The 12659-nt window shown below is 48.8% G+C and overlaps 1 protein-coding gene across 5 annotated transcripts in view; it reads left to right on the top strand.

The window, feature by feature from the left end:
• The first annotated feature begins 75 nt into the window (after positions 1–75).
• Positions 76–12659, top strand: part of SPEN (spen family transcriptional repressor) — a 66734-nt gene continuing 54150 nt past the window's right edge. For all 5 annotated transcript variants that reach the window (XM_027693190.1, XM_027693193.1, XM_027693192.1 and 2 more), the window contains exon 1: positions 76–199. In XM_027693190.1, the coding sequence (XP_027548991.1) occupies positions 117–199 (83 nt within the window). In that variant the 5' untranslated portion in view covers positions 76–116. The remainder of the gene's footprint in view (positions 200–12659) is intronic.

Below are 12659 nucleotides of genomic sequence, written 5' to 3'. Positions count from 1 at the left end.
AGGGCGGCCGGGCCCCGCGGCGGAAGGGGCGGAGGGCGCGGCGGAGGCGGCGGCGGGCGGCGAGCGGCGGCCGGGAGCCGGGGCACGGGCGGAGGGCTCGGCCCGCGCCGCGCAGCATGGTCCGGGAAACCAGGCACCTCTGGGTGGGCAACCTGCCGGAGAACGTGCGCGAGGAGAAGATCATCGAGCACTTCAAGCGGTGAGTGGGCACCGGGACGGGGGGTCCGGCCGGCCCGCGGGGTGTGGGGAGAACGAGGGGGAAGAACGTGGGAAAGGGGGGGAGGAGTGCGCGGGGCCGGCGGTTCCCGTGGAGAGGAGGAGGAAAACAGCGCTGTAAATAACCCGCGCCATGGCGGGACCGGCGGCGCGGCCGCAGCGGGGAAATACAAAATCGGCCAAAAATGGACCCGAAGCGGCGGAGCGGCAGCGAGGGGAGCTCGGCCGCCGGCTCGAGAGGATCCCAGTGCCCGGAGGCAGCGCCGAGCCAGCTTGTTCGCCAGTCCTTTTTTTTTTTTATTATTCTTCAACGCTTGGAGTTTTCTCTGTTTATTTTCGCCCATTTCACTGCGTTTCCCTCCCGTCTGGAGCCCCTGGATGATGCTGCGTTTCCCCCCGCGGTGCAGCGGGCGGTGGGAACCAAAGCGCCTGCAGCTGCGAGAACGTGACTCTCAAAAAAAATTAAAATAAATAAATCACACAAACCCACGGAGAAAACACGGGATCCTCCACGCGGGAAGCGCCCTGGACTCATATCGTGCTGGGTTGTTTTTTTTCTTTTTTTTGTTGTTGCATAGGTTAATCCCGCTCATAAGGAAGTAGTAGCTGTTTGCATGGTTGTGTTTTTTTTCCTCCTCCCTCCGTCTTTCCCTGCGAGGAGGAGGAGGAGGAAGAGGCTTCTCCCCCGCCGCCTCAGCAACACCTTTTTCCTCGGGAAATGCTCTCAAGTTGATGCACCCCCCGCTGGAAGCTGGTTTTATTTTGGGGGAAAAAGGAAATAAGAAGCCCTGCTCAGCTCATGGCCCCTCCAGACGGGTTGGTTTAACCACCGTCAGGAAAAAAATGGATTTTGAAGCTTCCTTTAATCTTCCTGCGCTGGAAAAATGACGGAGCGTCCTTAATAATGAGTCACCATGGGAAAAATAGATGCGGTGACACCGAGGGGGGAAAAGGAAGGTCCCAGCGCCTCTTGCCTGGCTCCCGATCGCCTGTGCTGTGAAAGGACCGAGGGTCTCACATCCCCCTCCAGGCCTGAGCTGCTGCAGCAGCCAAACCCCATCTGCACACTCTCATCGCTCCGAGATTGCCCTGTTTTAATCGAGCTTCACCTTTTTCCACCTTTATTATCCCCCCCCCGAGCCCAGATTGGCCGCTCGGTCCCTGCCGGATGGTGGATCTGTATCCAAGGTGGTTTGTCGTGTCCCTCAGTCCGGGTTACGTGACCCAGTGCTTTACAAAGGCAGGGTTTTTTGGGGAAAACCCCCTGCTCCGGGGTTCTTCGGTTAATTCCAGCCATAACTAGGGGAGGGAATAGGCACTCCACAGTGGAAATTTGACATTCCTGGGTTTTATTTTGTCCAGTCCTCCTTTTGTAAGATGTATTAAGGCAGGAAAAAAGTTGCTATGGTACTGTTGCTTGGAGATGGATGGGAAAAATGGCAGGCGCTGAATTAATTACCTTTTTTTGGTTGTTTTTACCTCGGTGAGTTGCGATCCGAGGTTTGGGAAGGAGATTTGCAGCCAGGCATTTCTCCCAGTTTCTCCCTGGTTTTCCAAACTGATTTTTACCCGGGATTTGTGTGTTTGGGTGAGGCTGATCTCAGGCCAGTAAACACAGCTAAAACACACTTCAGCCCTTCGGCTGCGGGCACTAAAGCGGGGAGGGGGATGACACGCTGCCTCCAGACCTTTTTGGGGTGTAACCACGGGAATATTTGCGGCTGGCAAAGGGATGAGGGGCTGAGCGCGGGGCCGGGTTCGAGGCTCTCGCTGTGTAGGTGCTGGAGGTGGACAATGGAGCGAGGCTTCCTTTGTATGCCCGTGCTCGCCTGGGGGAAGGGACACGCGCTGCTCAGGGATCGCACGGCTCGGGGGTTTATCCACGGGGAGGGGAGGCCGTGGAGGTGGGATGGGGAAGGCTTCCCTCTCCTTCAGTCTGGAGAGAAAGTCTTTTCGGATGGAGCGGGGCTTGGCAGAGCCCGGTTCCCACCCATCCCCCAGCCTGGGAATAGGGCGGAGAGGCTGAGCCATGGGAGCGGTGCGGGGAAGATTTTGGGGAAATACCGCCTGAAATGTGCGCTGGGCTGGGCCCGGCCTTACCCCGGAGCCTCTGTGCAACCCCCCGGAGTGTTTGTTTTTCCACTGAGCTTGGGAAATACTGCCCTGCCCGGATGGGAGCCCTGGCTGTTGCTCAGTCCCTGCCAGGGGCAAGTTGGAGAAACAACCATCTTGTTTCTGAAGAAGTAAAAATTCGGGGAAAACTCCTGAAACTTTAAACCCAGCAGGAGTGTTCAGTGTGAGGGGGTTGTTGCTTCTCCTTCCTCCTTCACTGAACCACTGGCTGTGGGAACCTTGATTGACTTTGCAGCCTCACAAGGAATTCTTTTAAGGGATGAATTAAGATAAAAGAGGCCTTTTGAAGAAATTATATGTGGGGTTTTTTCCCCAAATACTCCTGATTGGTTTAGTTTAGTGCAAATGGAAATAACACTCTGCTTATGAATCCTCTTCTCAAATTAGAGAATATTGAAGCTGGTCTCAAGAAGCTCTGGCTTATGTGAGAAATGTTATTTTTTCCTTAAAAGCAGTGTTTTTTTTTTTCCTTAATCATCCTTTTTAAAATCTATTTCCTTGATATTAAAGGGGATTGCAAAGGAGAGATTTTTCTCTGCATTTTAAAGGGTTGAAATTGTTTTGGCTTTTCAGTTTCTTACCTAAATACTCCCTTTTTAAAAACTAATGCTCTGTATTTTCTATCAACTGAGCTATTAAGACACCCTGAAATAGAAAAGCAGGCAGTGCCAGGATTGGAGATCCACTGTTAAGGTGGAATAAGCAGTGAATCCGAGTTGGGATCTGGGAGATGTGAGCTCAGGGAAGCGATGGGAGCCATGGTTTGGGTTCTCCTAATTAATGCTGGAAAAAAACCCGTCGTTCACCATAACTGAAACAGATGCTCGGCAGCTTGGAGAACAAGGCAACTAAATATAGTAACAGTTGTCCCCAGCACAAGTGCTGCCCTTCCATATTTTTTTTCTCCCTATGTTTTCTTCCAGTTATCCAAAAGAATGTGACTTTGTCCCTTTATCGGTGTTTTAGAGGGCAAAGAGGAGTAAAAGCCTCTTAATTATGGACCATGTGACTGTGCTGGGCCATCTCCTCTTCTGGGGGAAGAATTAGGACATTCACAGTGGTAACCAAGCCCAGGAGAAACCCTGGATTTCAGGAAACAAGTTTCTCCTTTAAAATTGACAGAAATAAATTGTGGATTGGAGCAATCTTGGAGAAGACAAATAACTTTTAAGGGTTTTTTTGGGGGGGGAAATGGACTTTGTCTGTTTTTGCCGGTGTCTGTTTCTGAGGAGATGCTTTGGATACCTCCTGGAGAAGTGGTTGGCATATGAAACATAACTGCAGAAAAGCTGCCCTGACAGCAAGTGCCTGTTTGATTTCGGTGATTTCTAGAGAATATTTGGTCAGTTTGGGACAACATGTTCTGTCTTGATGGCTGGGGGTGTAAATGCAGTGGGCTGAGGGGGCGCAGAGGGATTTTGGTAGCTCTGATACAGGCTGTGGGAGGGGAGAGCATTGGTCACTGCTGGTGTAGAGCACTCAGGAAAAACCTAATTCCCACATCTGACACCGGGAGGTCTGGCAGTGGCTTTCCATGGGAACAGGCTGGATGTGGAAGGAACAGTGCTCCTGGTTTTCCAGTAAAACTCTTAAATTGATTAATAATGATCCTGGGATGCAAACACAGGGATGGTTATCCAAACTCAGCTCTGCCTGTAGAGGTCCCTGCCCAGGTGTGATTTTATTGTAGGAAAATACAGAAGTAAGGCTGCAGAAGGAACTGTTCCTATGTTGTCTCTTGATTTGTGTCACTTTAGGTGACAGTATTTTCACAGATGAGGTACTGCCCTTTCCAGCTCAGAGCTTTGGAGGAGGGAGAGGGTACAGTGTGCTTTGCTGGAATATCGGGCAGCATCAGGACTTGTCTGTGCTGGTTTTACAAACACCTCCCGTAAGGTAATTGTAGTTTTGTGGAATGGGAGGATGTTTGGTTGGGAGACTGGGGCAGGGGGATTAAATGAATTGCCCCGAATGAGAAGGGGAGGGAAGGTGTGGAAGGCACGAGGTGAGTTTTGCCCCGTGAGCCTTGCTCGGCTCCTGTGGGAAGGCAGCCTTGCTCTGGGTGTGGGGTCGTCAGTCGGGCGGGTGATTGGGGTGATGGTGCTGCTGGTTCTAGTGGTGGTTTTCCATTAGATCTTTAATAATTGTATTCCTAATATCAATCCACAAACACCCCAGAGCAGCCCAGGCATCACCTCCTGGTGTACCCAGGGTGTCACCCGGCACTGTTTGTCTGCAGCCACCTCCTCCTTCCCCCGAGGCCAAGTCACACCAAGGATGGCTCCTCAACAGCAGGAGATTCAGGAATCCTCTGGCTGCTCTGGATGCTGCTCTTTGCCTGCACTTGAGGTGCAGGTTGACGCCACACTGGCCGAGGAAATGCCTGGGTAATTATTTCAAAGAAACTTAATGAAAAGCTGCCAAGAGCGTAGATTTGGACTAAGCTTCTGTTAAGTGGTTTTACATGCTGAGCTGTGGTAGAAAGATAAGTTGATGTCACTTGGTCACAAAATTCTGTCACTGCTGAGCCTGGCTGGCATTGTTTCTCCTCTGAAGTTTCTTCAAAGGTCTGGGCTGTGTTTAGTTGTGATTATTTGTGATTTGATGTAACAGCCTCTGTTGTCACTGAGCCCCTCCAGAACAATGTTGGCTTTTGGTATTTCTTGCCCTTACTGTAAATTCCTTTGGTACAGGGATAAAATAATCCTTGCAGAGCACAACAAAACATATCCCTGTCTTGATTCCTATCACTTACCAGTGCTTGTGAGACGTATGGAGGTACTGAATCCGTTCAGGAACTCAGAACAGGGGATGAGAAAAGCCTCGTTGACTGGTTTTTTTATTCCTTCTTGCTTTTCATAGGCCAGAAAGTCACGCCAAGTTCTTTGAGCAAGTGACCTTGTTGCTGTGTTAAGGTGTGTCCACAATTAGGTCCTTGTCTTCGCTGAGGGCAAAGAGGCGCTCGCTGGCTTTCCATAAAAAAGGAAGTAAATATCCAGATGAGTAGAGGGCAGGTTGCAGATCTTGGATGGGGAGGTGAGTCAGGATGGACCTGGGGCTCCTCAGGAGTTTTGTTTTCATAAGCTGCTATGTCACAACTACAGCCTTGGTCTTCTTGGTGTCGTGGTGGTTTCACACTGTTGTTGGCTTGTGAGGAAGAGGAGGAGATGCCTTCTGCACATGAGAAATAAACCTCAAAACAGTCTGCTGAGGATGTTTGGGAAGGGGTGGAACTGAGGGTCTCTGCTCCTGGCTGCTTCTAGGCTGCCAAAGGTTTTGGGAGAGTTGCTGGGTGTGAGTCGTGGAGCTGCCAGTGGGGTGGATCTGTTCTGGGTTTGGTAGATACCAAAAATAAGCACCAGTGAGATATTTCACTTGTGTTTTTCGTTAAGTTCAGTGAACTTGCTGAGGTCTGAGAACACCCTGAAACTGAAGACTGCACGGACAAACATTGCTAAACAATGAACTGAGGAATAAACTAGAAAAATGGATTACTCTCCATAATAAGATCCTGAGTTGCTGCATCTTCGGCATTCCGATTGCGGAATCTCGTGGGAGGAGTTAGGACCCTGAAGATGGAATTTCACAGTGTACAACCAGCCTTGCTGCTTACCTTTGCAGGAGTCTTTGTGGCGTTCTGCAGACTGCTTGGACAGTTAATGAAAATCAGACAAAAGCTGTTTCTGTCGTTGCCCAGGATACAAGTCAGTGTTTCCCACCTGGTGATTCTACACAGACTCGTTTGGAGGTTTCACCTTTCTGCCTGGGGAGTGATGGCAGCTCAGATCTCCTGAAACCCATCCCCACAGCTGCTCTGCAGCAGTGCATTCCGACGTGATGAAGACTCCTGCATGAGGAATAAAACATGGCAACTACTCTGGTTTTGTGCATTTCCATAGTTATTGTTTAACCTGCTGACGCTCTGTAATCGTCCCCTGCAATCTGGAAATCCTGCAGTGTGAAGATAACAACCTTCAGTAAAAGAATAAACATGGTTCCAGGCTTTTCATAAATACACCAGGCCATATTCCAGGGCCTGCTGCACTCTGGTCTTGCAGCAGGATGGACTGAACTGAATTTGGTTGAAGCAACATCCTTCATGGGATGGATTTTTCAGAAGCGTGTCCTGTTGCACATGTTTGGCAATGGATTAGAGTTGGGATGTCTGTGCCTCGTCCGAGGTCCAGACATTCATGGTGACTTGGGTGAGAAGGCAACAGAATTTGGATGTGAAAGGAACACCAATTTTCTGCTCAGACAAACTGATCGTGGGAGGAGAGCAGCACTGTCACAATGTCCTGCTTAAAGGCTTGGATATTTTTAAGAATAAAAGGAAGCTTTTTTTGCTTTCTTTCTCTTCCCCTTTTTAATTAGGCTCAGCAACGTAAAACTGAAAGCAGTGTTTTGGTTTAAGCACACTTAGATCTGAAGTGTGAACTTCCGCATCTGACCAGAGCGCCCTGAACGTGCTCTCACCTCTCCACTGAAAAGCCAGGGAAGTCCAGCATCTCCAGGAGTGTGAATGGATGATTTGCAGGGCTGTCTGTTGGATACCACCCGCTCCCTCTGCACATGGAGACAGTGCTGACTTATGTGTGGGTTCCTCCTGGATGTCCCTTTATCCAAACAGAAGAGCTTCCGTGTCTTTTGTTACCCCCAGGTGCAGTAGGAAATGAGAGCTGGGTTCAAACCAAGTTCCTGTCACAAAGGTGGTCAGGTACCCACTCAAAGCTGGGTTTGAAATGATGTTTTAGCTCAGTAAAAACTGCCAGTAAATGACTTTATTTTAGCAATGGTGAATCCCTTCCAGTTTTCCTCCAGGTACAAAGCTGAGCTGGTTGTGTTTGTTGTCCATGGGGTTCATTGAGAGTAACTCGGTGTCCCTGTCACAGCTGGGTGAATACCTCCCATCCTCACTGACAGTGATGGCTGCCAAAGGACACAGAGGCTTGTTTCAAAGTTCCCTCTTTAGGCTCTTTGTGGCAGCTATGGGGCACCTGTAATAGTTAATAGGGCAAAATAAGAAAAATAAATTGCCAAGTTGTACATTTAAAGAAGTCGTCTTTGGAGGAAAAAAAAGTCTTCCGGCCTCATTAGCATCCTAAGTGTGAGGGGAATAAAAGCTCAGGGTGGATGAGTATCTCCCTTGTATACGTAATCAACATCTGATTTAATTTCAGGGGGTCTGTGAGATGCTGCTCTTGGGAAGGCAGCTGGATACACACCCAGACAGCCAACGGTCTGCACAGTCACCGCCTTGTAATAGTCTCAATAAACCTTTGGTGGTTTTCTTAGCTCTGAAACAACTCATTGGGAGAATTAGTTGCAGAGAAGCTTTGCCACGTTTAAAAAATAAAAGTGGCTTCAGTACCGATGTTGTAGATGATAATCTGGTTGTGGGCACAGCGAGATTCACCGTTTTTTGGCAGCAGTTGAGCTCAGGAAGCATCTCTTCCTCTACATCCTTTCTGAGGTTACAGCCCCTGGGTTGTGCTGCAGTTCACACTCTTGCCTAGCTCGTGTCAGGCTGATCTTTCAAAATGAGCACTCGAAGGTGAAGCTGATCCCTGAACTGGCATGAAACAAGGGAGCAGCTTTCCCATGGTTGTGTTGGTGTACCTGGTTGTGTGGTAGGTGGTTTGGTGTACCTGGATGTATCCCTGAACCACAGAAAGAGCCCTCTCAGTGTGGTAGTCCCTGCACACCTCCAGATACAGCTCTGCTCAAGGCTTTGGTGTGGTGAGGCCTCCTTTAGGCTGGCTCATAAAGCCAAGGTGTGAAACCTTGCCCGTTGTTGCGATGAAACTCAAATTTCCAGCTCGGCTTTGCAAAACCTTGACTTTGAGTTGCAGCAAACGAAAAGCCATTAAAGTCTGGCTGGTTCAGGAGCTCAGCTGTGGAAAGTCCCAAGCTCTTGCCTGTGGAGAAAGCGCCTGGAGCGCAGGTAGTCACTGCAGACAGAACACACCCGAGTGTGTGCCGGGCTCTGGCCATCAGTGGGGAATATTAGTTTCCACGGGCTGACACCTGGCTCCTGCCAAGGACTGTGGGAGCTGGTTTAGTCACAGGGACAAGCACTTTCTCCAGGGTGATGGTGACGGTGAGTCACAGAGCAACGAAATAACATTTACACGTCTGTGTTTGGTGACTGGCTGGTGCAGCAGAGCGGGAGCGGCTGGGAACTGGCTGTTTGTCCTCCCCAGTTTCACCTCTTAGCAGTAGGTGAACTGTGGGATTTGGGGCTGTGATTCCTTGGAGCAATGGCTGATTTCTGTCAGAAGTTAATTTCAAATAGTCAAACTTATGGGCGGAACTGAAGCTGGTCGCTTGTTCAGACCAAGTTGTGGTTCAAGGGGGAAGAGTAATTCCATCACTTGGGGTGGTCTCAGAGACTGCGGACAAGATAAATTTTATTTTCTTCTGAAATACCATTTTCTGTAAAATGCACAAAACCTTGGTGAAGAGATTGTAACGTTTGTCCTTTACTGGAGGAGTCTGAACCAGTGAGCACCAAGACTTGGGAAGCTTTAAGATGATCCACATTCCAAATGCTCTGCAGCATGGCAGGGACACCATAATGTTGTGACTCTGCATTTTCCTCCATCTGCTGCCGAATGCATGCAGAGCAGAGCTTGGAGAAGCAAAATCGAGATGGGGAATTACCCTTTCATGTAAGAATGAAAAAACTTGATTAATCAAGAGATTCCCCTACACGGTTGCGATGCAGCGTGTTCGTAACATCAAATCCAACCAAATCCTGAAATCAGTCACGCAAAAGAACAGGCTTGAGCAATTCCCCTGCAGAAAGCGTTGAACGCAGCCTATCACCACCGGTGTTTCTGAAGCAAATCTGCAGATTATGCTTTAAGCTGGAAGGAAAAAAAAAAATGCCCTGGAGATGGAATTTGGCGGCTCCATGTCTGGCGTGTAGGAACGTGACAGCGCATCTGTGTGGGTTGGGGATAAAGAATCGCAGCTCGTCGTGCTTGATACAACAGAGCTGAACATGCAGAGTTCCTACGTGTTTCTGTAACCTTTTCATGCTTCTGCTAATAGTGATAGTTATTCTGATCTGCTTGGAGAGCAAGATTGAGGTGTTCCTGCCATGGATACATCTCTTCCCTAATCAATTTTGAACCTGTTTGCCAGTTCCAGCTAAACCTGAGGGCGAACGGGATCTTCAGTCTCAGAGACACGACGTTCCTTTGAGTTTTGTGAAAACAAGCGGTTTTAATAGAGGAGAGAGACCTGATTAGTGGCCCCATGGAGAGAAAAGCTGCAGCGAGAGTGCAGCTCTTATTAGACATTAAAGAATCCACATGGGAGAGAGGTGTTCCTGACCGTGGGAAAAGCTGCAGTGGGAACTGGCAGTTATTGGACACCGGAGAATTCGACCTCAAGACACGCATCCGTAAGAAATGAGTCTTCATTAGTTCTGCTCACAAAGCCACTTTGATTCTTTTTTTTTTTCCCCTCCTAAATAATATATATACGAATGAGCTGTGGATGCTTTTCCTTCACTGTTCCAAAGAGACAACTAGGAAAAGTTCCTCAGTAACAGAACTGCCTCTTTTCTGGGTGGCTGAGGTGGCCGTGCCTCATGCAGTGACACTGGCAGCTGTCAGTGGGTAATGCTGGGCTGAGCCCTTGGTTCCAGGTCGAGGTCTGGCTGTGGCTGGGCTGATGCAATGCTGGCTTCTCCTGACGCTGCCGGCAGCAGAACTGCTGACTTGGGTGAGGATGATATTAAATGTAGCCCAGCGAGATATTGCATGGAGTGCCAAGAGGGTTTCTTATTCATCCAGCTTCATGTAATCCCCATGTCCAAAGCATGGATTCAGCTCCCCCTCCCTCATCTTCATCCTGGTTTGAACTAGGACTCCTCCTGAGTGCTGTTCCGTGTTGTGGGAGTGTCCCAGTGGAACTGATATTTCAGGAACGGATGCACCTATATTCACAAATCATCTGGGGTGTGTGTGCTGGAACACACACACCAGTTCTGTGGCAGAACTGGTTGTCCTGGAGGTTACAGAAAAATTTCCCGGTGTGTTGACTGTTGGATGAAATTGTTGCTACTGATAGTGGGAACTATGAGTAAACAGTTCTAAACACTCTGTTTCTTCCCTCTCTGGTGGCACATAATAATTCCATTTGTATATTAATACCTCAGCAGCACCCAAAAGGTCACTTTGCAATAGAGACATAAACAAAATGTCTTAATTAGGAATCAGTCTTACTTGAGGTCTTAAAATGGAGCTGAGCTGTAAAGCAAGAGGCGAGCGCTCGTTCCACAAGGAGTTATCTCCGGACTATCTGCTCCTGAATACCAGAGGGATCAGGAGTATCGGTGAATGTGCCTCTGCTCGCTTTTTAATTTCCTACTTTGTCATCTCTCGGGGAGGATTACGAGTGCAGACAAAGCCCTGGCTGTTTTCCGTGCGTGGCAGGAACACGTGCTGTATCTCATTAACAAAACCCCCGTTTGTAGTCGGGAGTTGGGAGATTTCCCGTTCAGTGCTGCTGGGGGTAAAGGGAGCTGCAAAGTCCAGAGGGATCTGGGGTTGAGTGGTTTGGGTGCTGGGGCAGGAGGGTAGAAATATGAGCATCGTGCTCAGGATTCACCCCAGGATTGTCTGGCTGAGCTCCGTAACCTGGTTGGTTGTTTCTGCTCCTGAATTTTGACGTTTCCCTGAAGATCTTTATTACTTGGAGAAGAGCTGCAGAGAATGCCCTGAAGAACGTAGTTTTTCTCCCCCCAAAGGTCGCAGAGCCAATAAAGATCACTCTAAACAGGTTTTAAAGCATCTCAGATTGCAATCTAGAAAATGATGGGAGCTTGGTAATTAGGGCATGTTTCTGAATCATTGTTGTCACAAGGTCTGCTCTCTGTGCGGCGGCTGGAAAACCAGCGCTCCTTGTGATATGAGGAGCTTTTATTCTGCCTGGCTGGGGAAGGTAAAGGATTTCAAAGCTGCACATCATGTGGATTTATCATTTACTGGTGAGCTTTCCTACCTGTGGTCGTCCAGAGCTCTGTCCCAGCTGCTCACCAGGGCTTACCTTCACAGACACACCAATTTATCTACAGTAGTGCCTCCAGCACGAGTGACAAGCAGGACAAGCTGGAAACCATTGCACAGCAGGAGATGATGATATAGTTGCCATCATGGAAACGTGGTGGGACGACTGGCACAACTGGAGTGCTGTAACCTCTTGACAAGGAATTGGCAAGGAAGGAGAGGTGGTGGGATTACAGAGTGCTTGGATTGTCTAGAGCTTCATGGTGATGGTGACAGGGTTCAGTGTTTATGGGAAGAATGGTGGGAAGGCCAGCAAGGCAGATATCCTGGTCGGGGGTCTCTCCTAGACCACCCAACCAGGATGGCCCAACCTGGAGATCCAGTTTGTCCTGAAGAGGCAGATGAAATATTCTCTAAGCAGGTGGGAGAAGTCTCATGATTGCTGACCCTTGTTCTCATGGGGGACTTCAACCTACCCCACATCTGCTGGAAATACCAACCCAGTGGAGAGGAGGCATCTTTGTGACTTGTGGAGTGTGTGGAAGACACACTGTGAGGGAGCCAAGTGGGGAAGGTGCCCTGGTGGACTCTGTGTCCAGTTGTCAGTAGTAAACACTGCTCCTGGTGTGCCCTGGGTGCAGCTGCTGCCAGGGCTGGCGGCCGCGGGGACGTGGCCGTGTTTGTCTGGAAGCATTTGAGATATAATTCACCAGGGCTCAGCGACAGTCCCACAGAGTGAAGCAGTCGTGGCTCAACAGGTGACAGTTCCCCACATTTGTCTGAGTTAATTTTAAGTGTAGTTTTCCAGAACTGTGGAATTCGGCTTGTTGTTTCTATCAAGATCCATCTCGATGAACTGGAATGATTTTCATCCCAGCCCTGTGCACACTCTTCTTGATAGTCTGTCCCTGTTTTACTCTCTACAGGTCAGCTACTGTATTTATAAAATAGTGCATTTTTAAATACTTTTTGTTTAGATTCCTTTATTCTTCTATGTCTGCCAGCCCTCAAGTCTCCTTCCATGCCAAGCATGTGATGATAGTCAGATTTGAGTGGATTTTGAATAATGCTCTATATTACTTGAGGCAGAGTTTAATTCCAAAGACTTGTGCTGCTCACGTCTGAGGGTGGTGAAATACCAGCTCATATCACTCTTGATATGAAATTCCCTTTATAAAAAAAAATTATAAGTATGTAAATATATTTCATGGCAAGTAAAGCATGTGGCTTGAATGAATACAAAGCCTGGATCACGGTGGGGTGTCATTTTCTTGAGATAAGTGTGTTTTA

Source organism: Neopelma chrysocephalum, unplaced genomic scaffold, assembly GCF_003984885.1.
Source record: "Neopelma chrysocephalum unplaced genomic scaffold, ASM398488v2 Primary Assembly neopelma1_90, whole genome shotgun sequence".
Classification (NCBI taxonomy): domain Eukaryota; kingdom Metazoa; phylum Chordata; class Aves; order Passeriformes; family Pipridae; genus Neopelma; species Neopelma chrysocephalum.
Note: the sequence above shows the minus strand (reverse complement) of the source record. Positions and strands in the feature narration are given on the sequence as shown.